Below are 23,786 nucleotides of genomic sequence, written 5' to 3'. Positions count from 1 at the left end.
TAACAAAAATAGTCTAAAGGTGCTTTATATTGCAAGGGTAAGACCCTTCAATATTAAAGATGACCCCAAAAAGACAAGTCCTATGAGGAAGCAGATGGTGACAGTGGCGAGGAAGAACTTTGATGTAACAGGAAGAGACTTCCAGGAGAAACGACATTCAGGGAGGGCCAGCGAGAACTGTTGGGGGCTCAGGTGACATGAAATAAAGAAGAGCCCAGATACACCACAAACAACAAACATGACAAAACACAACTATAGGAGCGAGCAGACAAAATGAATGGCAGGCAGCATTAGCACATAAATACATGAGGCGTTAAAAGATCAAATCCCATGATCAAATGAAGCTCTGGCACAAGTAATGAAAATAAAAACAGGTGGCCTGGTAGGAGCAGGCTGTTTTATTTATTTTTACAGTGACAGTGAGCATGTACAAGCTAACAATCATTCACTCTCAAGTCCTAACATCCACACTCAAACAGCTGTTTATGGGCAATGAGACACATCAGCCAGTGAAATGTGTTATACATGCACCACCTAGTGGACCAACATGTCCTCACTACAGCTGCTGCAAAGTGTTCAGGGCCACCTTAAAGCCAATTTTTAAATTAGTTTTACTGGCATTTACACACACACACACACACACACACAAAGGTCAGTGATGCATCAACAAGAGAAAAAGTGTCTATTTTCTACCTAAAAGAAAATAAATTGTTGAGAGCACGTTACGCGGGCACGTCTTCTTGACAGCGTTTTTTTCCTCCTTTCTCTTCTAAAAAAAATAGAGGCAGTAAACATGAAACCACATAAAATCACAAATCCATCCCATGTAAGGGCAGCGAACATGGCAACTACTCTGTGTAGATGAAGCCATCAAGTTAACCTGATCAATTGATGTAAGAGATCAAAATATAACAAACTGTTATTACATTTCTGCTTATTAACAGGTCAGTATGTAAACCTTTGGTGTGCAGACCAACAGTCAAAGTTAATGCTGACATTTGGTGCAGTGATCTGAAAGCCTTTTTTGTAACAGAAGTCAGAATCCAAATGTTTTGTGTCCACCTCAATTTACGTTTTTTGTATCATTCCTTATAAAACCTGAGCTATCAGCATTTATATACAGTCCAAAGTTTCTATTTTTCACATATTTTGATTGGGAACAGGCTTGTCACAACTACTCAAGCAAAAGCATCCATTTAAAGTCTTCTTTCCCACACAAACCCAAGTACACAACATTTCTGATTTTACTTCCACTGCACAATTTCGATGCTCATTATGCAATAATTCTTTTTGCTCTTTATATCCCAAAATGAAATTTTAACATTGCAAAGAATGCACACAAGCACTTCCGGGATGGGATACAATGACAAAGTAACTCAAACATCATGATTATAAACACACATTTGTAACGATCCAAAACTAACGCATCACAAATTATGCAGCAGCTTGCAAGTGTTAGGAGGCTGTCCACAAATCTCCAGATCAGCAGTTTTAGATGTTTTTATGTTGCTCACATTCATATCAGAATCTTTAAAACATGCAAAACATCTCAACAACTCCCAGCTTGATTCCCTTGGGTCACATGTACCTATGAATGCACCCAGAAGGTTATTGATCAGGACAGCTTGCAGGTGTGAAAATGTATTTGCTGATCTATTGATTACTGGCATGTGTGTTCAGCAAACCCGGCTGCAATAAATAAAAGAATACACATAATTGTTTGTGACTTGGAGAACGAACCCAAGCAGCTCCAATCACACACAGCCAAGCTGCAGGCCTTCTTTAAATGTTACAAGTCTTAGATTCTCTCCAGCTGGACAGAGCTGCTGTTCCTCCTGGATGGAGAGCTGCACGGAGACTCAGGTAGGAAGCAGCTGTGTTTATTTTCAAGAGTCTACTTGGTGGCGGATTCCCCATCAGGCCTCATGCTGAAGGGCTCCAAGCGTTCACTCTCAGGCAGCATGTTGTTGAGGCGCTCCATCAGCGGCACCGTCTGGTCGATTCCCATCTGGATGCGTCTCAGGATCATGGACATCTCGTTAACCTTCTGGATCTGCTCGGCGTACTTGGCATACCGTTTCTGGCGTTCCTGCATTATACTGAACAAGGTTTCCACCGATATGTCCATCTGCAGAGAAACAGAGTACACATAGGTGGAAAAAAACCCAAACAGTGTCCTTTTAATTTGATTATTTATTTATATTCTTTTAATTTTTCTTCTAAGATATGTAACGATTTTAGATTGATAAGGAGGTCCAATTATATTTTAATGCAAAGACTTGTGCATGTTTATTGTTTTTGTGAGCAGTCTGGTTCAGCATTACTTTTTATCTATTCATTAAGGACATTCCACTGTATCTTTAGTTAAAGGAGGTAATAAAGGAAGCACAGAGGCACCTTTCCTTAGTATTTAGAGAATCTGCCCAGCTCTTATTACAGCTGCCCTGTGGACAGTTGGGTCACTTCTCTCAGGAAACTTTCTAAGTAAAACAGACTATTCCCACCCTCACCTGAGTTAATGGAGATTACAAGTCTATAGGTCAAATCTGCAGAATGGCCTCATTCTCCTCACCTGGTCTTCCACCTGACCTTTTCTTAGTGCTTTCTGTTTTATGCCCTCCACACCTACCATTTAGCAAGTGCACACCCTGCAGACCTGTTCCGTCTAACTGTATATTGTATATTTAATTGGGATATTTAAACATGTATGTGGTCTTTGTGAGTGGCTCCATGATGTACTGGTTTACACATGCACCCAACAAGCAAGAGAAACACCGCTCAGTCCTGGGAGGAGACGGAAATCCCTTTGGTGCTGCATCACAAAGAGCATCCGGAGTAAAAATCTGCCCTTGTAGAGAGAGCAGCCGGCCTGTGACAACAGCCAGCGGTGCTTATGGTAATGGTACTTTTTTTTTTTTTTTACATTTGCTGACAAAATATGTTTACATCCCATGTATATATAGTTAATATAGTTATTCAAGGACTTAAAAACAGTCTTACCTCTTTGATCCTCTTTACAAGAGCATTCTGGTCGAAAGCCACAGCCTCAGCACACTGGTGTAGGTGGTCCTGGTACCGGATGCAGAGCTGCAGAACCTGAGCGGTGTCCAGCCTTTCAAGGCACACGCTGCTGGGTGACGTCTGGCCGCTCAGCACTCCTGTGGAGAGAAAAAGCAAAAAAACGACTTACTTGGACATGCAGGAACACGGTAACACTTGACAACAGTGTAACACTTGGTAATTACAGTAATTAGCAATGCACAGGATGTGACAGAGCTTTGCAGGCTGCTATTTCAGGAGTGTGCCTACACAGGAACTTTGGTTCATTATCAGCCTTCTAACACAGTGCTAATAGGTTGCAGCGACATTCAGCTCCACTACACAGAATTTTAAAATGAACTGGTTGGAATCGAGATGAAAACTCAGCACATGTGAAAACTGAAAAGAAGGATGCCAGACAAAACATCTGAAGAGTATAATGAAAGCGTACCTCAGGTGATCACAGAAATCCAAACACTGTTACACTCCCTTTACAGCTAATGTTGCAGTGTGAAGTTATTTAGTTTTCTATTTTTCAATCAAGCAAAAAAATAAATAAATAAATGAACAAAAAAATTGTGGTCACTATGCAGTCTATGCATTTCAGCTAATGTGTACGTTGCTCCAAATTGGATTTGCTGCCACTTGATAAATGTAAAAATACAACATAGGTCATATATTGTTCTAGGGATGCATTTAAATGCATATTCTGTTATTTACATCAATTATTTCCAGGACCCAGTGCACCAGCGTAGGGTCTGAGAGTGAGTCCAAGGATTTTATCCCGATACCCAATGGGAGTGAGGTTGCTGTCACATGCACTCGGAGTGTACCTACTCTCATCTGTGAAAAGCACAGGATGGTCCTCCCAATTCGGGTATTTAATGGCCAACGGTGCCAAGCAGTAAGCACAGGGCCCACTAGAACATGCTGGGCCCTCAGGCCACCATCATGAAGTATGTTTCTCATTGTTTTTTCAGAGACATTCACATCAGTGGCCTGCTGGAGGTTATTTTGCAGCTCTGGCAGTAATGATTGGTTATGGACCTTCTACAGCCCTGTCCAGTTCTCCTAGAGTAACTGCCTGCCTCCTGGAATCTCCTCCATGCTCTTGAGACTGTGCTGGGAAACACAGCAAACCCTCTGACAAAGGCTGGTATTGACGAACCAACCTGGAGGAGGTGGACCACTTGTGCAACCTCTATATCTATCGATATATCTTTAAGAGAGAGAGAGATGTTGCCAGGATGACAGCAGAAATTGTAACAAATATAACATTATAGTTCTTTAAACATACTTTAGGTCACCAAAAAGAACTAGATTAACTACAATGTAGTAAAATAAGGCAATTATAAACATACTTGCAAAACAGGTGACTTCTTTATTTTATATATAATCCATCCATGAATTCTGTTCACTACAGTCTATTTACCAATATAAGTTAAGATATAAGAAACACAGAAATCACTTTTTTGGCACAAAAACCAGTCCTTGTAAATAGGAATGCAAAGATCTGGTACTTCATTTTTTTCATTTCATTTCATTGAAATGAAATAAAAATGGTACTTAAATCAGATATCGGTCCAAAACTGACTTGGGTATGGGACATGAGTCAATGTTGCCCTGTGTTTACTCCACCATGCAGCAGCACACCGGGTGGTATACTGCTTGTTTTAAACTCTGGTCATGTTTAATATGAGCACCCACCACTAAAACACTATACCCAGATCCTCTTTTACAGTCTCTTAAAGTGCCAAACAAAAATCCGTGACAGCACACCGGAGACTCAAACGTTACCTTTCAGAAGCGGCTGAAATGTAGGTATCTCCTGAAGCTTGATGACATCTGGGTCGTTGTGGATATTTCGCATTGACTGAGTCCCCTGAGCCACAACCACAATATCATCCATCTTTGCCTTCTGTTTTGCTGGAGATGGCACCACTGCAACGACAGAAATGTAATTAAAACCAAATCTGAAGCACAGCACATGTGGAATATGTGTAACTTTTAAAAAGCTCAGTACCCACACAATTTAACAGCAGGATTTTCATTATTATATGTATACTACTAGTAGTGGTACTACTACTGGAGGGTGCATGCAAATGGGATTTGTAATACTGATGACTGTTGGTCCAGGTGGCTTGACATATGACCGTAACCTCAGTTTGGTTTACTTTTCATTAAAACTAACTTTAACAGAGAAATATCTGAAAACCACCACGGCAGACAGCCTTACCTGATGAGCTGTAATCGGAATGTTTGTGCTCCGCATCTCCGCTCTGTTCCGCTCCCATGGTGCTGACGTTAGGGTTAGCAAACTAGCAGTTAGCTTCAGTTAACGTTTTCAAAAACAGGAGTTTCCTGCTAAAAACCAGTTCGTGCAGAGATCATACGGTCTACAAACAGACCCTAAACAACTACTGGACGACCAAATATGTAGGACCAGAGGAAGTAAAAGGGCTGTTGGCTCACCGATTTAGGCTAGCTACTAATGGCAGTTAGGATGTGTTACAAACCGGGTTACCGGAAGCTCGTTTGATAAATGAATTCCGAGCAAAGGTTTTTCAAGGTAGCGATTTAGCTCTGAAGAATTAAGAAATATCTGCATGACAGCACAACAAAAATGACTGTGAGCAGACTTCAATTCGAAGCGAGGATACACTTCCGTAAATAGTGATCACGCGGTCTGCTTCTTAGCTGTAAAGTGCTCAATATTACCGCCCCCTACTGGTGGCCAGGTCGCATATAAGACTTATTGTGGGTATATTTATGTAAAGCTCTGCGTAAACAAGACTGTATCTCAACAAAAAATGTCAGTGGAGCCCCTACAAAGTGCTATTTTTCATTTCAAGTTATTTTGTAGTTTACTGTGAATACTTTCAGATGCAAACAGCTGCCACAGAAATAACTCAGCTACTCAGCTAAGTTCTCAGCTACAACTTTTACTTCCACCTCACGATTATTAAGATCTTTTTATAACCAGGTCTAATTGCTTTTCAAGCTATGCAGTATGGAGTCTTTAACACTTTGCTACTTTTTAATATCTACAGTAAATTATATCTTAATGTGGAAGCAGCAAGAATTTCAGTGAATCACAAAAGTATAAAACAAATTGCTGTACTGCAATTATATGGTGGCTGTGTGCATCCTAAATTCAATTTAGCACTAAAATTATGTTATGTGTGTATCTATCCTGTGCATACATAATAAGTTATTTGCATATTAATGAGACAGATGGTCAGGAGGTTGATATTACAGTATCTTCTACACTACATCTTATTAGCACAAATAATTTGTCTGCAGTAGACAAAATATCACCTTATGCACCTTCATGGGCTCCGTAATTTGTACATGGCAAATAATATAAAACAACAATATTATGCTTTTAATATCATAAGTCAATCCACAATGGTGTTGGGTAATGGGTAATAAGGCAGAATCTATTACATTTAAATGGGAAACACTTAAAAAAAGGCTGAAAATATAACAGCAAGACATCACACACATATTCAACTTAGTGGATTTAATGAACAGAGCATTTTCCAACTTCAATGATAACATTTACACCAACAACTTCAAAGTGCCTAATGGGAGAACAAGCACATAAACAGAGTCCTTCAAAGGCCGTAATGTGTGGTTGCTACATTTTATATGAACGATTTTTTCTTCTTCTTTCAATTTGCTTTGTAAGCAAATTAAAACACTCAACCTTCTCATAAACATAACTTCAGGTCAAAACTTATCTGAAAAAAAAAAACCCAGTGAATTGCAATTACTTTAAAAGAACAAGAATTACTTTAAAACAGCCAAATATAAAGATCATCATCATGTCCAAGATAACTCCACTGCCTGCACATTTAGTCTGGACAGTTCCTCTGTGTAGTCAAAATAGAAGAACACTAAGAAACAACCACATCCATTAAACAACGCAACAGGCCACTAGACAAGAAGAAAACATAATGGCTTCATGCAGGTGATTCCTGTAAAGCTCAATCCTGCCTTTTGTCGGAGCTGGGCTCTTTGTCAGTCTGTTTCCCATTGTCATCTTCAACCAGAGGATAGGGACGCAGGTCCAGGGTCAGAATGCAGCTGAACATGCATTCATCAAACTGCCAAACACAAAAAAATAATGACTCTATTGCCTGGCATTGTAGGAATTTAAGCTTCAACACTAATTTTCAGAATTAATGAAAGCTATGTTACATCTGAATAGACGCCCAGCAGAGCGTCTGCCTTGGAGAAAAACTCCTCCTTGAGAGAGATGATGATGATCTGCATGTTCTCCCTGGACTCCTCTCTGATGAATCTGGTCACCTGGAGACAGTGAATACTTGCACTTGATATATCGCCCACAAAAGTTTCCTTTCAGAATGCAGTAGGCAAAATGTATTTGGTAAATATACAAAAATAATATAATCTGAAAATACATGGTCCTCCTGCTGCAGTGCATCCCTTTCTATTAGAAGCCCCCAATCCAAGCAAAACATCGGCCTATATCACTGCTTCTTACAACTAAGAATAAGTCATTAGCATAATTATGTCCCATCCACACTACGATTAAGGTGCCTCTGTGCCAAAACTGAATAGTCCTTTAAATCTAGTATTCAGTCTGACGGGTTACTATTCAAAGGGTAGCAGTAGTGTGTATCTGTGGGTCTAGTTCCATACCCACAACCACAATCATGGAGAAGACTGCTGACTTGACACTTTTTCCTGAGGTTGATCAATGACACAACCAGAGTAACCATAGAAGGTTGTTACTGAAAAGGCTGGCTGTCCTCAATGTGCTGCATTGAAGCATGTTGACAGAATGCTGACGGGAAGGAAATAGTGTGTTAAGCAACAGGGATGCAGCCTTGAAAGGACTGTAGAGGTTATTACAGTACTGATAACATCCAGTAGCTTTATGCTGACTTGACCTTAACTTGGGACCACCCAGGTAAAGGCCCATCACTTAACAAATTGTGCCACGAGGTCTCTGCTTTCTATTTTACTTTCCTCTTTATGATCTATGTCTCCAGAGTCTTTTCCTTTTCTAGTCACTTGAATGTGTTATGTTAAAAAGTTACTGATTTTTCCTTTTATCCAGTGATGCCAAAAACATGTTGCCTCCTTCAGCTTCATCTCAAAATAACACTTTAAAATGGATATAATCAATGTATTTATAGTTTCCAGCCAACTCCAAATCACACCAAAAGATGTAATATACACACTGGTCCACCGTGTCCATTTCACGCTTTGCCTTTCAAGACGTGAAATGGACACGGTGAACTGGTGTGTCTATTACACGTTTTGCCGGGATACTGGGTTGTTCCAGCGGTGGATATTAATAGTGAATGTTTATGCAGCTTGACTCTTACCTTTCCAATGTTAGTGTTGTCCAGGGCTGCATCCACCTCATCCAAGATTAAGAAAGGAGCAGGCCGGAAGCTGAGAGAAGGAAACAGCACAGATACAGTATACTAGGAATGTGGGTCAGGAATATGGCATCACTTTGTGTCGGTCAACGTAAGGAAATACTGATCACAAGGGCTGCTCAAAAACCATAATAACATTATTTCGGTCAATAATAGTTTATTATTTAACAAGATTATTCTGCAGCTTAACAAGCTTCATACATTTATTAAAATAAAAAAACAGGGTTTTCTTTGACCTTTAAATACAATTCACTGAAAAAAATACATTTAATATATGTAATACATTTTTCATGTATTCTACCATGGGGTGACTTCAGTGTTACCTGTGTATGGCGAATATGAAAGCAAGGGCTGCGATGGCTTTTTCTCCACCAGACAGATTGTCCATGGACATGAAGCGTTTCCCTGGTGCTACACAGTTGTAGTTGATGCCACCCAAGTACGGCTCTTCTGGATTCTCAGCACTCAAAATGGCCTGGAGCACAAATCACAGACAGCCTGAATTTTTTTATTAGGTTTTATTATTTAAGGTAACAGCTTCTAAAATGCTCAAGTTAACGAAAATTATGTACAGTTTAGCTTGTACTGGATCATATATATATATATATATGTACATATATATATTTATATATATATATATACATATATGTAGAAGCAATTCAACACATTTTACAAACATGACTTTAAAGGAGAAAAGAACAACAAAAATGTAAAAATAGAAGAACATCAAAGTGAAGTTTGTCTGTCTCACCTGGGCGCTGTTATTCCTGCAAATTCTTTTATAGATCTGATCGATTACAACAGACACGTGCTCAAAACACTGACTGAAGAGGTGCAGGCGCTGGGATCTGACTTGCTGAAACTCCTGATTACACTTCCTGGCTGCTTTAGTGCTGGCTTCAAAGGCTGAGTGAGAGAAAGAGGAAGCTTAATCATCAGTCCAGGTGTTTCGCTTAACATACTATAACATGCAAAACGCACCCGTGGGAATAAATGAACTTCAACATGAAAAATCTGTCTGCGGAAGCAGTCCTCTGTTCATTAATTAATCAAATAAACAGTTTGAATATCTTATGAAAACAATATTAAAAGTATAGATAAACTGGTTTTGCTGATTGTAGAAATACACCAGTCAGGTATCACATTATGAGCGCTTGCCTAATATTGTGTTGTTCCCCTTCTGCATGCAAAGTAGCCCTGACCTGTCGAGGAATGAACTCCACTAGACCCCTGAAGTTGCGCTGTTGTATCTGCCAGCAAGATGTCACCAAGCATCCTGACACCTTAAGGTTTTCAGCAATCTGAGTTATAGTAGCTCGTCTGTCAGGGTCATTCTGGTTCATCACTGTTCCCTTCTTTTGATAAATGCTGACCACTACAGACGGGGAGGTTTGGAGATGCTCTGACTTAGTCGTCTGGACATCGCAATTGCTAAACTCGCTCAAATCTTTACACTTGTCCATTTTTCCTGCTTGTAGCACGTCAACTTTGAGGACAAAATGTTCACTGCTCCCATTAGATAATCAGTTTTATTCAATTCACCTGTCAGTGGTCATAATGTTATGTCTGATGGGTGTATATTGCACCAGCTGTTTCAGTTTGAGGTGAAAAACTCAACAGATTCATACAAATACCTTCCTTCACTCCCTGTAACTTGTCCTTCACCTCCCTCATTTTCTCCAGTGCTTTCAGGTTAGGGGCAGTGGTGCGCTGCAGCACTGCCTCTATGGAGGAAACTGACTCCCTCAGGTTCTCCAGGGAGGCCTCTACTTCCTGCTCAGCCTGCAAATTCTGACCATACACAATGGGTGATACTTGCTGGTTCTGTAACTAAACAGCACCAATAGAGAATAAACATGCTGCTCAGTGTTTCACCTTGAGCTCTGTCTCCAGCTCAGAGTAGTCAATGAGTAGTCGTGCCTCTCTCTCATAGATGTCCATGGTGGCTGTAGTGCTTTCAGAATCTGCGTCCAGCTGCACAGACCAGACAAATCAAATCAGCTATACCAACACTACAGTGCTTTAAAACCTTCCTTTCAAATTATCATTTGAGCTGAATTTGATAAACAGTCCAGAACTGGAATGATAAGTCAGAGTAGATACCAAACATCTCTGTCCTACCTGCACTTCACTGATTTCATTCAGGCTCCCTGACAACAGGCTGATGGGCAGGTTCTGGATTTTGCAGGCCAGCAGCAAGTTGTGTCTAGCCAAGCGCTTTTGCTCTATAGCTGTCTCTGTTGTCATCACCTCTCGCTGAAGCTTCACCAAACCCCTGACAGAAATAGTCAGAGAACAGAGTCCATGACAAAAGATGATACACAAGTCAAGTTTTGACATGGACTTATATGGTAACTCATGGCATTAGGTTGCTTAGGAAGAAGGGAACGTTTGGGGCGTGATGGCGGAGAGAAAACAGCCAATTATAACATATTATTGTTACTGGAAACAAAGCTCAAAGAAACCAATTTCATGTATATTACTGATGGAAAAAATTACTTCAATGCATCAAGAACAGAATATTTTTTAATTACAGAAAAAAAGGCATATTAGCAACCATAGTGGGTTAGATGCAACTTTTCTGCTACCCCACAATGGGGAAACCTCCTCAAAGCAACACAGCAATCAATACAATCAGCAGTGGTGCAAATGGTGACAGTAATAACTGCACAAAATCTCAAAAACAGTGGCACTAGAAGCATTGCAGAGACATTACCTGTTCATCTCTTGAAGGACTTGAGTTTTTTGATCCAGGTCAGCCTTGGCAGCAGCCACCTCACTTTTCTTAGCTAAAAGCTTGTTCTTGTGCTCAAGTAGCTTATTCTGACCTTCCTCAACCACTCCCAACAACTTCTGCTCTTCCTGGAAGGGAACATGAGCGCTTGGCTTTAAAGTCTGCAAAAATCGAACTTAAGATCCACAAAGGCAACAGCCAGAAATAACCAGAAGTAACCAGCACTGCTGCCTCACAGCCAGAAGGTCCTGATATCAAGTCCACCATCACCCCGGGGCCTATCTGTGTGTTTGCATGTTCTCCCCGTGTTTGCGCGGGTTCTCTCCTGGTACTCTGGCTTCATCCCACATTCCAAAGACATGTAATTAGTGGGGTTAGGTTAACTGGTAACTCTGAATGTTAAGTGTGTATGGTTGTCTGTTTGTATGTGTTAGCCCTATGGCAGACTGGCGACCTTTTCAGGGTGTACCCTGCCTCTCGCCCTAAGACAGCTGGGATACCACCCCCCCCCCCAGGATAAGAAGGGGAGAATGGGATGGATGGAAAATATATTGCTATGAATGTTTGTCATTTGCTTTATAACAACATAAAAAAACTGGGACTTACCTTTCTCTGCTCAGTCATAAATTTCTCTTCCTTACTGATGGTATCCTCCAGTTTTTGGACCTTCTTTTTCTGTTGCTCAAGCTGTTTTTGTTCATATTCAATGCATGTATTTAAGCGAGCATGCTGACTCTCAAACTCCAGCCTGAGTTGTTTATCATAAAAACCAATTAAAGATCTGGCCTTTAAAGTTCATCATGTGACACAGAAAATACTGGTGTGTGACTGAAGTACCGTTTCTTATCAAGCTCTGTCTGCTGTTTCAAGCGCTCCTGCTCAAACTGTCTGATGCTGTCCACTCCGATCTCAGCGCAGAAGTCAGAAAACACCAAGTTTTCCATCTAAATACAGAGAATAGAGAGAATCCATACTACATCCAATATGTACAAGTGTAACCAGCCACAAGACAAACACTGTATTTCGAAACCCACCATTCTAGCAGACCGTTAATAAAATTACTCACTGAGCACTTCAAATTCCATTCTGCTTTTGTAAAAGTCTGAGTCAATTTACAGTGTTAAGAATTAAATGGGCCAACATTCATGAAGCCAGCACAAAACACTGCAAAAGTTATAAGTTCTGTCAATTTTTAGGATTTACTGATTAAAAATACTGAAAAACTGAAAATTCAGAGACAAAGAAATTTCTCCAACAATGAATTCACTTGCAACAGAAGTTCAAGGGCAAACATTTCAATCTAAGTCATGACATGTTGAGAGCAGCACCTGGTCAAGCTTGTCTCTGATCTCCTTAATCTCTGCCTCTTTTGTCTTCACACTCTCCATCTGCATCTGAATCTGAGAGTCCAGGTTTGCCAATTCACTCTCCAGACAAGAAATGTCCTGAAAACATATGACAGAATAAATACCAAGAATTTGTAAGCTCAGTTGATTTCAACACCTGTGTGAAAAACACTTTTGTGCCCTATTAAGACTCTAAACTTAGAATGATTGTGGCATTCCAGTACATTTTACATCAGAGTTGTGTGGCTCATACCGCTTGGCATTTAGGGATATTTTTCTTCCGAAGGTTTTCCAAGTCATTTTTGGAGTATTTGAGGCGGGTTTGAGCACCCTGAGCCTGTGCAACGATCTGTTTCAGGTCCAGCTCTTTTCTCTTCAGCCTCATCAAATCCTGTTACATAACCAAAATACAACTTGAATCCTGTGCAACGAAATACAGTGTGTATAAACCAAAAACCAAAACAACAAAAAAATACAACAATTTATTATATTTCAGAGATCTAAATTCCTTTACTTTGCATTAATACATGCTCACAGATTTCAAACACGTAGTGAGAGGAATGTCTACCTGTTAAGCTGGTAGTTTAGTATATTTGTCAGTTCTCCTGGTTGTAATATCCCAGTGGCTACTGAAATTATCATCTATCTTTAAATATTTAATTGCTCTGTTCTATGGTTTTCATGTCCCACTCCTAAAACATCTCTGCATGCTTGAAAAACGTCTGCAAAGGATATCAGAGTAGAGTATTATTGCTGTTTTCACAGCTCCTCCAGCTAGCGTTCCCTCAATTAACATATGTTATAAGAATTGAGACATCCTTCAAATAATGGACTGAGATGTCAAAGGGAAGAGGACAAAAGAAGAGGAGAGGAGGCAGAAAACAGAGAATAAGGAGAGCACTTAGTGTGACTCACGCGTAACTCAGTGGTCAGCTGGGTCTTGCGTTCCTTCAGCTGCAACACGTCCTTCTCTTCCCAGCAGCGAGCTTTAGTTCGCAGGTTGCTGGAGCCTCCGGAGATTACGCCTGACTTTTCAAACATTGTCCCTTCAAGAGACACTGTCTAGAGTAGACGTGACAGATTCAATTTTTTTTATGGCTCTCTCTCTAATTAGTGGATCTCAAAAGAGGAAAGTTTACCTTAAAGCGTTCCTGTCCATCAAAGGCCATACTCCTGGCTTCTTTGACTGTTTCACACACAAGAGTGTTACCACAGACAAACTGCACCACTTTCCTCAGCTGGGTAGCAACTGTGGTAGCATTAACCTGCACAACATCCACCACCATCTTGGCACCAGGCATCTCCCTCAGTCGCTCGTTCAGTGGACTCAGCTGTGCAAACAGAAGGGATGGTTAGGAATGGCAAATTTATACCACTTGGTCTACTTGAACTACACCATTATTTCTCACAGCCTTTTATAAGGTTTTCCATTTTTAACAAAGCCAAAAAGTCAAGCTATGCTTTAGAAAGCACAGCTTGACTTTTCCCTTACAATCAAGTTGTCGATGGGAAGAAAAGTCTCGCGTCCCCTCCGCTCCTCCTTGATGAAAGTGATACAGTCGCGGGCTACTTTTTCTGATGCTACGACGATTGCATTCATGTAGCGGCCAAACACCTTAGTGACAGCCAGCTGGTACTTCTTATGGATAGGGCTGCACAGGTCGGACAGACGGCCATACTGAAACAGCACATGTCACAAATTAGTTAAGAAAATTGTACAGGCATCTTCCTAACATGGATTGCATGGCAAGTTGTCTGAACTTGAACAGTTGTGATATTAATACAATTTTTTCAATTCAATTTTATTTATATAGCGCCAAATCACGACAACAGTTGCCTCAAGACGCTTTAAGGTCAAGACCCTCAATAATAGACAGACAACAGAGAAAACTCCAACAATCACATGACCCCCTAAGAAGCGCTAAGAACTCCCCTTTTATCAACAGATAATGGCATAGTTCCCAAGAATTCCTGAAGTTTTTCTCTTCAGCATATCAATCAGCATATGAAGCCAAAAAGAGACTTAAAACTGAAACACTTTTGAATGTAGGGTAGCTACGTACAAAAGGGGACGTTATATTGTTCTTATTATTTAAAAAGAAAATGTCTATTGTCTTACATATATTTATAATGATTAGCTTCAGTAGACTAAATTAACCAGTTGGATATGTTAAAGGGGTGTGGCAAAGAGACCAAAACTGCAATACAAACATACAAGATCATGTTGTATCCTGACAAACATTTAGAGCTTTTAATACTTGGTCAAAGGATGCTATCCTTGTCTAAGCTGTAGTGTTTGCTGATGATAAAGAACTGGAAAATACTTCAGAATAATGAAGTTTGTTTTTTGCTCATGTTTCAATCAAGATCAAGTGATCAGGCCAATAGTAAAACAAGTATTTTTGTTTTTTATTCTCTTTAACACGAGAACCTCCAAGGGGTTCATTTGACTCCTTGGCATTTAAAAAATCCCATAACTGTGTTAAGTTAAAACCAATCTCATCATCTCATATTTAGTGACTTTTCCTAAAATTGACTCTTTCATCAAATGCTGAATTTTTGGCCACCTATACCTACTTATACCTAGAATGAGGACGTCATACTGAACGCATAGAAATTAATTTAAAACCACTACTGTGAAACGCCAAGTTGCCTAGCAACATGATTGTTCACACACATGTTGACGCGAAGGCTGCTAAAACATGAGCCCGAGCCAGCTAGATGCAATTGATAAATAAAAATATATATATAGGGCACTGTAGTTAGATAAAAGATAAATAATTACTGTTGGGCTGAGGATGGGATTTTGAACTACAGCAGAGCCAGTAGTGTGACCAGGCTAGATGTTGACTATGCAGAACAGCAGGGAACCGTAGCTGAACTGAACTGAGTTTCCAGAGTGTGAAGAAATAATCTGAGCAAATAAAGAGTGAAATTCAGAGAACCAGCAAAACAGGTTTCATGGCTATGCAGGAGAGCTAAAGCGTGGCACTGCAGACTGAGGTGAAGCAGTGTGGACACTGGATCGAAGGCTGCAGGTTTGGTGATCGGAGACAGATGTGGACATGATGATAAACTTTGACTGTTTTACTTTTATAATAATTATTTAAAATGTGTTAAGTTTTTGTAGCAAGCTATGAGGTCAGTTTTAAAGGCAATCAGCTATTCAATCTATTTCACATTGAGCACTGTTTTTTTATACTGCAACTAAAGCGACACATTATTCAAACTTCATTTTTAACTTTCAAGATGTGTTAGCTGTTTTGTTACCCTTTGTTTATTAGTTTATTCTAATGTGTATTTCAACTTTATAATCTATAAGAAAATGTAATCAAAATCTCTGATGAAAGTAATAAAATCCCTAAAAAAATAATTTTTACATTTTGTTAGTTAAAGTTAGAAAAATGAGATGGAAATAAAGTGAGTAAAAGTAAAATTATAGCACCTTTCAAGACAAAAATCACAAAGTGCTTCACAGAAAAACTAAAACATAAAAATAACACCTTCTCCAAGAAGATTTTTTTTTGCCATTACTGCTGTTGTAGGATGGGACATGCCCCCCCCCCAGTGTTAAGAAAAACAAGGTACGTTAGGTGTTATGTCCCGAACCACAGTTTTGGGGAATTGCTGCAACCTCACTATTTACTGCTACTTACCACAGTTTCCGGGTAGAGTCTGCGGAGCTTTTCTAGCAGCTCTTTGTGCTGCAGCTGCCTTCTGTTCTCCTGTTTGTCCAAACAAGCATTCCCCAACTCCTCCATCACCTGATTCAGCTCCTGGTTCACCTCCTTAGTACGCTGGTGGCCCCGCTGCAGCTCTGCACTAAGGCTCTCCTCCTGCTGCCGGTACTCCTCAAGGGATGACCTGAGGCATACAGTGCTTTCAAAACAATATATCGAACAACTATACAACATATATTAACACCTCACTGAGAGTGAAAAGAAAAGAACAAAAATAGCATAATTTCCTTTTAGGGTTTAGTGGTTGAGCTAAACACAACATACTTGCAGGTCTTGGTGTACTCCTCTAGCTTCTCTGCTCTGCATGTCAAATCTTCCAGCTGTGTTTGGTTGTACTTGATAGCGTTCTGTGATGTGAAACAGAGGTAAGATTAGACTGAACAGCTATTTTATCAGTTTATTGATTTAAACATATCAATGCTACAAAAAGAACTGTGTCATAGAAAGTACCTCAACTTCCTTCTTTCTGCGCTCGTCAAAGGCTATCTTTTCCCAGTCTGCTTTCACCTCCCAGTGAAGCTTCTCTGCCTGCTGGCTGAGGACAGCCCCCTGCTTCAAGGCAAGCTCCTTCAGCTCTTTGTATCGCTCTGACTGTAGCATATAATAAAAATAATAATAATAATTTAGAGTCCCTATATAACTATAACTTTTAAATGTTACTTCACCAGCCAGGCCCACATCCTCATTTTAGGTTTGAAGCATTTTAAGTAGATAATGGCAGAAGACTTGAACATGAATTGAGGCTGCCATTTGGGGAAGTGAGCCACCGCCAAAGGAGACTGGCGGTGGCTCTCGGGCTGGGCAGATACCCCTGTACTAATGAGAAGTGAAAGAATTGAAAAAGGGAGGGTGGGGCATGAAAACGAGAACAACATTTTGTAGAGCCGGGGGGGGGGGTGTCATATATAGATAGAGAACTGGAAGGGGCATGCTTGGAGGTATATTCCCGCTCCTAAAACTCAGATAATTTATCTTTTTATATAATTATCATTGTTTCTTTTAAGGCATGGTTAGTGAAAAGTACCTGACACTTTAAACAAAAATTAGCAGGACTGAAACCTAACAGACCTGATCCATGTCTAGCTCAATGTCTCTTCCACGGGCAGCTCCCTGTTCCTGGACCTGCTTCTCATAGTTCCTCCAGGTCCTCTTAAGTTCAGAATTCTCCTGCTGATGCTCTTCCAGCTCCTGCTCTTTGACTGAAAACATCCTCTGACTCTTCTTCAGGGCATCACGGAGATCCTCAGCCTTCTTTATGTGATGAGACGTGTTCACTTTTGCTTTTATGTATTGGGACCGAGACTGGGACAGGATTTGCTCCTGTGTGCTGTGTGAAAGAATGAAATGTTTCCAGTTTACTTCATTTAATAACAGATTTTTAATTATATCTGATTAGATTTGGATTAAAAAGGTGTCACCAGTGGCTTTCCTGTAAATGAAAACAAAATTAGTGAAATGAAAATATAATGCATCCATTTATAGACCAAATTTGAAGCCATAAACAAAAACTAACACACCAGATCTCTTTGTCAATGTGTTGCTGCTCTCTTGTGAGCCGTCCGTGTTCTTTCTTTTGAGTTTTGACTGTCTGCTCCCAAATCAGCAGTTTACTGTTCTTCGCAGCTGCAGCCTCCTGTCTCTTCTTCAGGGTGTCACTAAGAGCACTGATGCCCTGCTCATTATGGTAGAGCTCAGCGAGGCTCAGCTGCAGGCGGCTTTGGTGAAGTTCATCCAACAGTGACTGGTATTTCTGTGCCTGGAAATATGAGCAAAGAGAAATAATGGCAACTCACAGTGAGGACGAAGCGCATTCTGAAAAACAGGCCCCTGGGACATCACTAACCCGCTCATATATCGGATCGAAAAAACTGTTTATTGGCAACTATTCTCAGAAACATGGAGGTAGAGATTCTATCAACCATACCTGTCTGTATTCATGGGGCCAGAGCAGGCTGGGTACGGTTAAATGTGAATTTGATAAGACTGTAATTCACGTTAGGAGTGATGACACACTGCGTCAATCCAAGGTCACTAAAATTAGTCGGTGTGTAATTTTGCCAAATCATTGCCATACTCTGTAGTTTTCTCTAGTCCAACTCCCCAATCACACCAACAGTGACATCTTGAGCTGTATGCTCTCCTTATAACTGCCTTCTGAGTGGTGTCTAAATATGGGCTTCATAGATAATTGGAGAAATTTTGGGTAAAACCTGGTCGTGTTAGGAGAGATCCCACTTTAAATGGAGTGATTCAGCAATTAGCTTTACTCCTCATTGTAATGTTAGCTTGGTAATGGTGACTATGAAGATGTTTCCAACACAAATGAATTCACACAGGTAATACCAGGGAAAACTTGAATATGCAAATGATGTGAACACCCCATTAGATCTCACAAGTTTAGAGTGGGAGAGGAAAACTGTTCTTCAGCATCGTATGTGACTTTTGGGTTTGTTTGTTTTTTAAAGTAAAATAAGAATTCACATTTAAGCCCCTTATTCAAGAAGCAGCAATAGTGACATTATAATCTACCTGCTGTCAGGCACACTTGTGCCATTTGTAGGTGGATGTATCTAGAGACTCAACATTTGGGGATGTAGAAGCATGACAGAATAGAGAAAAATAATTTATTGGTATGCTACCTCTATTTTTTCCTGAGACACCTGTTTCCTCTCGACAGTAGCAGATTTCTTCTTGTTAAAGTGAAACTGAGTGTCTTCTCTGGCCTTCAGCAGGGCCTCTTTCTTCTTGTTGTATTCTGCAGCGTATTCTTTGGACTGACTGATCGATTCCAGCATTTTGGTTCTCTCCTTTGGGTCCTTCAAAGCTATGGACTCCACTGCCCCCTGGTGAGAAGCATGAGGAGTGCAATGTTTGTAAGACATCTCTTACCAACAGTGCCAATTAAAAAAAAAAAACCCTCTCACATTTAGTTATTTACTAACCCTTAGATGCATAACTGGGTCACAAATGGCCTTGCAAGCTTGTTTTCATGCAATGTCTACACATATCTACACATTCAGCATTCAGATAAGGATTCATCCCTTGTCTGAGTCTCACTGTGGATGAACAGCTTATGCCATTCAGGGTTAGGTTCAAATTTCTACAGTACATGCCAAACAAGCCCATTAAGTATAGCCTAATGATCTTCTGGGTTTATGATGCATGCATCCCCTGTGCAATACTTGGAATGGTTTACAAAGGCAGACAAACAGGAGAAGAAGGTAAGAAGAATGTGAGGGGAAAATATTGTTCAGCAGTTGTGCAGTAGATTGAGAAACACAAGAGACAACATGACCACAGATAACTGTTTCTCCAGTGTGCCTCTTCCACAGTGTCTGCTGCAGTTGTTGTGGGGATTCTACAATAGAATGAGGCAGACATCCTTCCTATGATGAAGGTTTCCGAGTCCAGGGAGGTTTACAGCACAGAGTTTACACTCAAACCTTTGCACGGTCAGCTACATCACCAAGAAAGGAATGGCTGTATGGCTATGACTCCTCAGCATGATGTATCACAAGAAAATGGTGGATGAAAATACCAGAAAGAGGAAAAACATAATTTATCACATTCTACAACAAGCCCAAAGGAGGTGTAGATACCAGTGCCTACACCTTTTTCATGGCTCAGCACCCTGAATTCAAGAAGGGTATCACCACAGCATGACAGGCCTTCCTCACTGAGCTCTCAAAGGAGCTTGTCACACCACATATGAGAAGTCAACTGGAAAGTTGTCCCCAACTGCAAACCCCAATCACTGAAGCAATGGGAAGGTGTGGGTGACAAAAGCCACAATTGGGCCACAGGAAAAAAGCAGACCCACTTATGGAAGGGTGTAGGGTCCAGTCACTCATGCATCTAAGGGTTAATGCAGTGACAGCTTACTGTTAGCAATCTTCTATGTTTGAGTAAGTGTTTTTAGCGTGTTATATATTGCTATTTGAGTGGTTATGTGTTAATTAACTTCTTATTGTTTGTAAATCACTGACCCTAATCCCTGCACTACAAAATTATATTCATTTCAATTCAATTCAATTTTATTTATATAGCACCAAATCACAACAACAGTCGCCTCAAGGCACTTTATATTGTACAGTATATCCTATAATAATAGATACACTTTTGGCCATATTTTCCAGTTTGTTGTACAATACCGCAGCTATCTTTTTATTCCTTGTTTTTCCAGGCACAGCTATAATTTGAAAACTGACAAAAAAAAACTAAAGCAAACAAATCTGGCAAAGTTAAGTTTTTTCATGTTGACTTTCAGTAAACCAGTGAAGTGCAAGCCTCTGGCACTTTACCTGGAACACCAGACAGTTTTGAGCTTTAGTCAAAATGCCAATCTTCTCAAGCTCCTCCACATACTTGGCAAAAGTGACACGTAGGCCATTAATGTGATACTCAGAGGAGTCTCCTGAAAAATACAACAGATATCAAATGAAAATGACTGGATTAAAAACTGTATCCTGAGGTAAAACACAAATCAGCCTTGGGTGTCAAAAACCTGATTATTTCTAAAAACCAAACAAAACACTTTACCTCCATAAATCATACACAAAAAAAATTATCAACATCCACAAAGACAATTTTTTTGTATTTTTAACTCGAATCATTCCTGTCTTAATGGTTCTTTAAGTTACATGTGAGAATAAAGTATAACTAATAATAAAATCATATCCAAATTATTGCTTACTATACCAAATTATGAAAAATATAACCTCTGTGAATTAAAAACAAAGGAACACTTGGGATAATAAGAATTAGGTAAGATCACTAATCATGCTATGCTATTATCTGATCTTTGCCAGTACATAATAATAAAGGTGGTTGTTGCTTTATTAGCATTTTCCATATAAATCTGGCTATTTTATGAGTCAGCACCCAGCTGTCAGTTTACATTATCTTTTTTTTCTTAGATGATTCTCTTAACCTAGACAAATATTGAATGTTATTAATGTGGTAAACTTATATTAACGGACCATCATTATATATGAACACATGCATAAACAAATATACACATTATTATTCACTATAATTTTAATTTAAGTTTTACAGATCTTTTTGTTATTTTTGGCTTTGCATATGCTACCCCCAATAAGAAAAAAAACGTGGCAGAGTACACTGACCTGTAATGATCCTACAAAAGACGGTCTCTTCCTCTTCATCACTGCAGTACCTCATGGCCACCCTGGCAGTGTTGGAGACGGGCTTACCAACGTGAGCTCCATGGATCAGGTCTCTCAAGTGCTTGACTCGGAGAGAAGAAACCCGCTCCCCCATGACAAAGCTTAGGGCATCCATCACATTAGATTTACCTAATATGATTTGAAATCATTGACATAAAGTTTTCAATATGAATTTATTTTAAATAACCCAGCTCTGGTAGGATGACCATACAGCTAGCCTGACTTTCTTAGGCAAAGTCTGTTGTTGTTCAACTATTTTCTATATTCCTTACATGAAAAATAAAATTTCTAAGTAGTTTTAAGCTGTATCAGTAACTGTGTCAAACAAAACCAAGTCCTAAGAAGTACATCATACTCTTTACTTAGCAAACAAAAAAGAAAGAAAGATACACTCTGCAGGCTAGCCGCTAGCTTAACAATAATTTACCATTAGCTAGCTAGCTAGAACACTTCACTAATAAAAACTTTACTTACCTGAGCCATTTGTGCCAATTATGCAATTAAATCGCATGAATGGCCCAATAATTTGGTTTCCTCTCCATGACTTAAAGTTTTCAATATCTAGTTGTTTTAAATAACCCATCTTTGTTAGTGAACCCTGAAGCTAATCTGAGTGTCTGAGGCGAGGCCCTCTAATGTGGCAGACAGGACGTGGAGAGGCGGGAAACTACTGTCTGCATTTCCTTACATTAAAAATATAATTTCTAGTTTCTAGTTTTAAACTGAGTCAGCCTCTGATCTGTTGTTGTTTTTTTGTTTGTTTGTTTGTTTTCATTTTGTTTCACATGTACCTATATATGCCTTACAAAGGGCCACTAAAAGTATGAAAAAAATAAGAGGCAGGTGTGGAGGATAATTCAGAATATTTTCTACATTAAAATGCAAAATTTATGAGGAAAAACTGTCAAATGTATAAGGGGAAAATGGCAAATCTTCAAGATGAAAGTGGTAAGCAAAATCTCCAGTGTTAAATTAACACTACAGAGTGTTTATATGTGTCCACACTGTTGAGTGTTAAATATAACACTGTTGAGTGTTAAATGAACACTTTTGACAGTGTTGTATTTTTAAAAGTAACCTAGTCAGTTTTCAAGATTTACAATGACTAACACAGAGCAGTGCTGATTTTCTAACACTGGAATATTTCTAACATTTTGAGTTATTTTCCAGTGTTCAGAAAATCAGCACTGCTCAGTTTTATTCATTGTAAATCTTGAAAACTGACTAGGTTACTTTTAAAAATACAACACTGTCAAAAGTGTTCATTTAACACTCAACAGTGTGGACACATATAAACACTCTGTAGTGTTAATTTAACACTGGAGATTTTGCTGTGAAAGTTACAAATTTTAGAGTAAAAAAAGTGCCAAGATTTACAAGAAATTTTACAAGACATTTCTAAGGAAATCTCTGGAAAACCACCCAAGCGCTTAATACTATAGTCAGTAAAAACCTTGGGTTATTATTTTTTGTTGATGGATCAATCCACACAATAAAACAACTTAAGCCATCAATGCATCCATTAATCCCTATACCATAAGGCTTCAATTTATCATTTATTGTAGTCCATGTGCCAAACAGCTAAAGATTACTAATAATAATAAGACAGATTAATAATCTGTCAGTTGTGTCCTGCTGTACCACAAGTCCCATTTGAATAGCACGAAGGTGTAACCAGCGATATCCTCGCATCTGTTCATTGTACTGTAGTAGTTCTTGATACACAAAGACTATCACCTCATTCAAATTAGTGGGTTATTTTCTAATGAATAGACTGAGTTCACAACAGTGTCTGTTCAGACTCCAGATGTTTATGACAGTGTGATGACTTTGAGCTAAAATCACAAATTTCTGTGATTTCTGTGATTTCTGATTTCTAAAATTTCAGTATAACTGTATATCTCATATTTCTGTATAGTTTTTTATTTCATATTCTGTATAGTTTTTTTTCATATTTATATCCTGTTCATAGTCTGTACATATTTATAGTTATAGAATATTCATAACATACTTCATACCGTGTACATTATAACATACCATAATAGACCCATTTCTGTAATATACTTACATATCTATATTATTGCTAATATATATTGTAATATATCTATATCATGCCTAAAGCACTTCTGGATGGATGCAAACTGCATTTCGTTGCCCTGTACCTGTGACATGTGCAATGACAATAAAGTTGAATTCTATTCTATTCTATTCTATTCTATTCTATTCTACAAGTATTTATTTGTTGCTAACTCCAGCTGAAAAGTATAATCTAATTAAATCATCTAATGTTGGTATAGTGTAGAGCAAACCCAGTGTGCAAAGAG

General features: G+C 39.2%; 2 protein-coding genes across 2 annotated transcripts; both read right to left on the bottom strand.

Annotated features, from left to right (window-relative positions):
* Positions 1–359: 359 nt before the first annotated feature.
* borcs5 (BLOC-1 related complex subunit 5) lies at positions 360–5,741 on the bottom strand. Its single transcript, XM_025908561.1, has 4 exons — positions 5,276–5,741; positions 4,837–4,980; positions 3,001–3,158; positions 360–2,128 (listed from the first exon to the last, which is right to left on the bottom strand). Exons 1-4 carry the CDS (start codon positions 5,331–5,333, stop codon positions 1,895–1,897), a joined length of 594 nt encoding a protein of 197 aa, XP_025764346.1. The 5' UTR covers positions 5,334–5,741; the 3' UTR covers positions 360–1,894.
* An 806-nt stretch (positions 5,742–6,547) lies between these two features.
* smc1b (structural maintenance of chromosomes 1B) lies at positions 6,548–22,252 on the bottom strand. The gene is made up of 25 exons (XM_005459933.4): positions 21,937–22,252; positions 21,403–21,591; positions 20,578–20,690; positions 18,916–19,119; positions 17,794–18,032; positions 17,345–17,603; positions 16,727–16,867; positions 16,541–16,623; positions 16,193–16,400; positions 14,029–14,214; positions 13,676–13,867; positions 13,452–13,598; positions 12,790–12,927; positions 12,519–12,635; positions 12,028–12,134; positions 11,797–11,938; positions 11,173–11,318; positions 10,578–10,731; positions 10,332–10,430; positions 10,091–10,247; positions 9,208–9,362; positions 8,780–8,931; positions 8,400–8,469; positions 7,243–7,353; positions 6,548–7,148 (listed from the first exon to the last, which is right to left on the bottom strand). Exons 1-25 carry the CDS (start codon positions 22,043–22,045, stop codon positions 7,029–7,031), a joined length of 3,738 nt encoding a protein of 1,245 aa, XP_005459990.2. The 5' UTR covers positions 22,046–22,252; the 3' UTR covers positions 6,548–7,028.
* Between the last annotated feature and the right edge of the window lie 1,534 nt (positions 22,253–23,786).

The sequence above is a fragment of the Oreochromis niloticus genome, linkage group LG7 (genome assembly GCF_001858045.2).
Source record: "Oreochromis niloticus isolate F11D_XX linkage group LG7, O_niloticus_UMD_NMBU, whole genome shotgun sequence".
Classification (NCBI taxonomy): domain Eukaryota; kingdom Metazoa; phylum Chordata; class Actinopteri; order Cichliformes; family Cichlidae; genus Oreochromis; species Oreochromis niloticus.
Note: the sequence above shows the minus strand (reverse complement) of the source record. Positions and strands in the feature narration are given on the sequence as shown.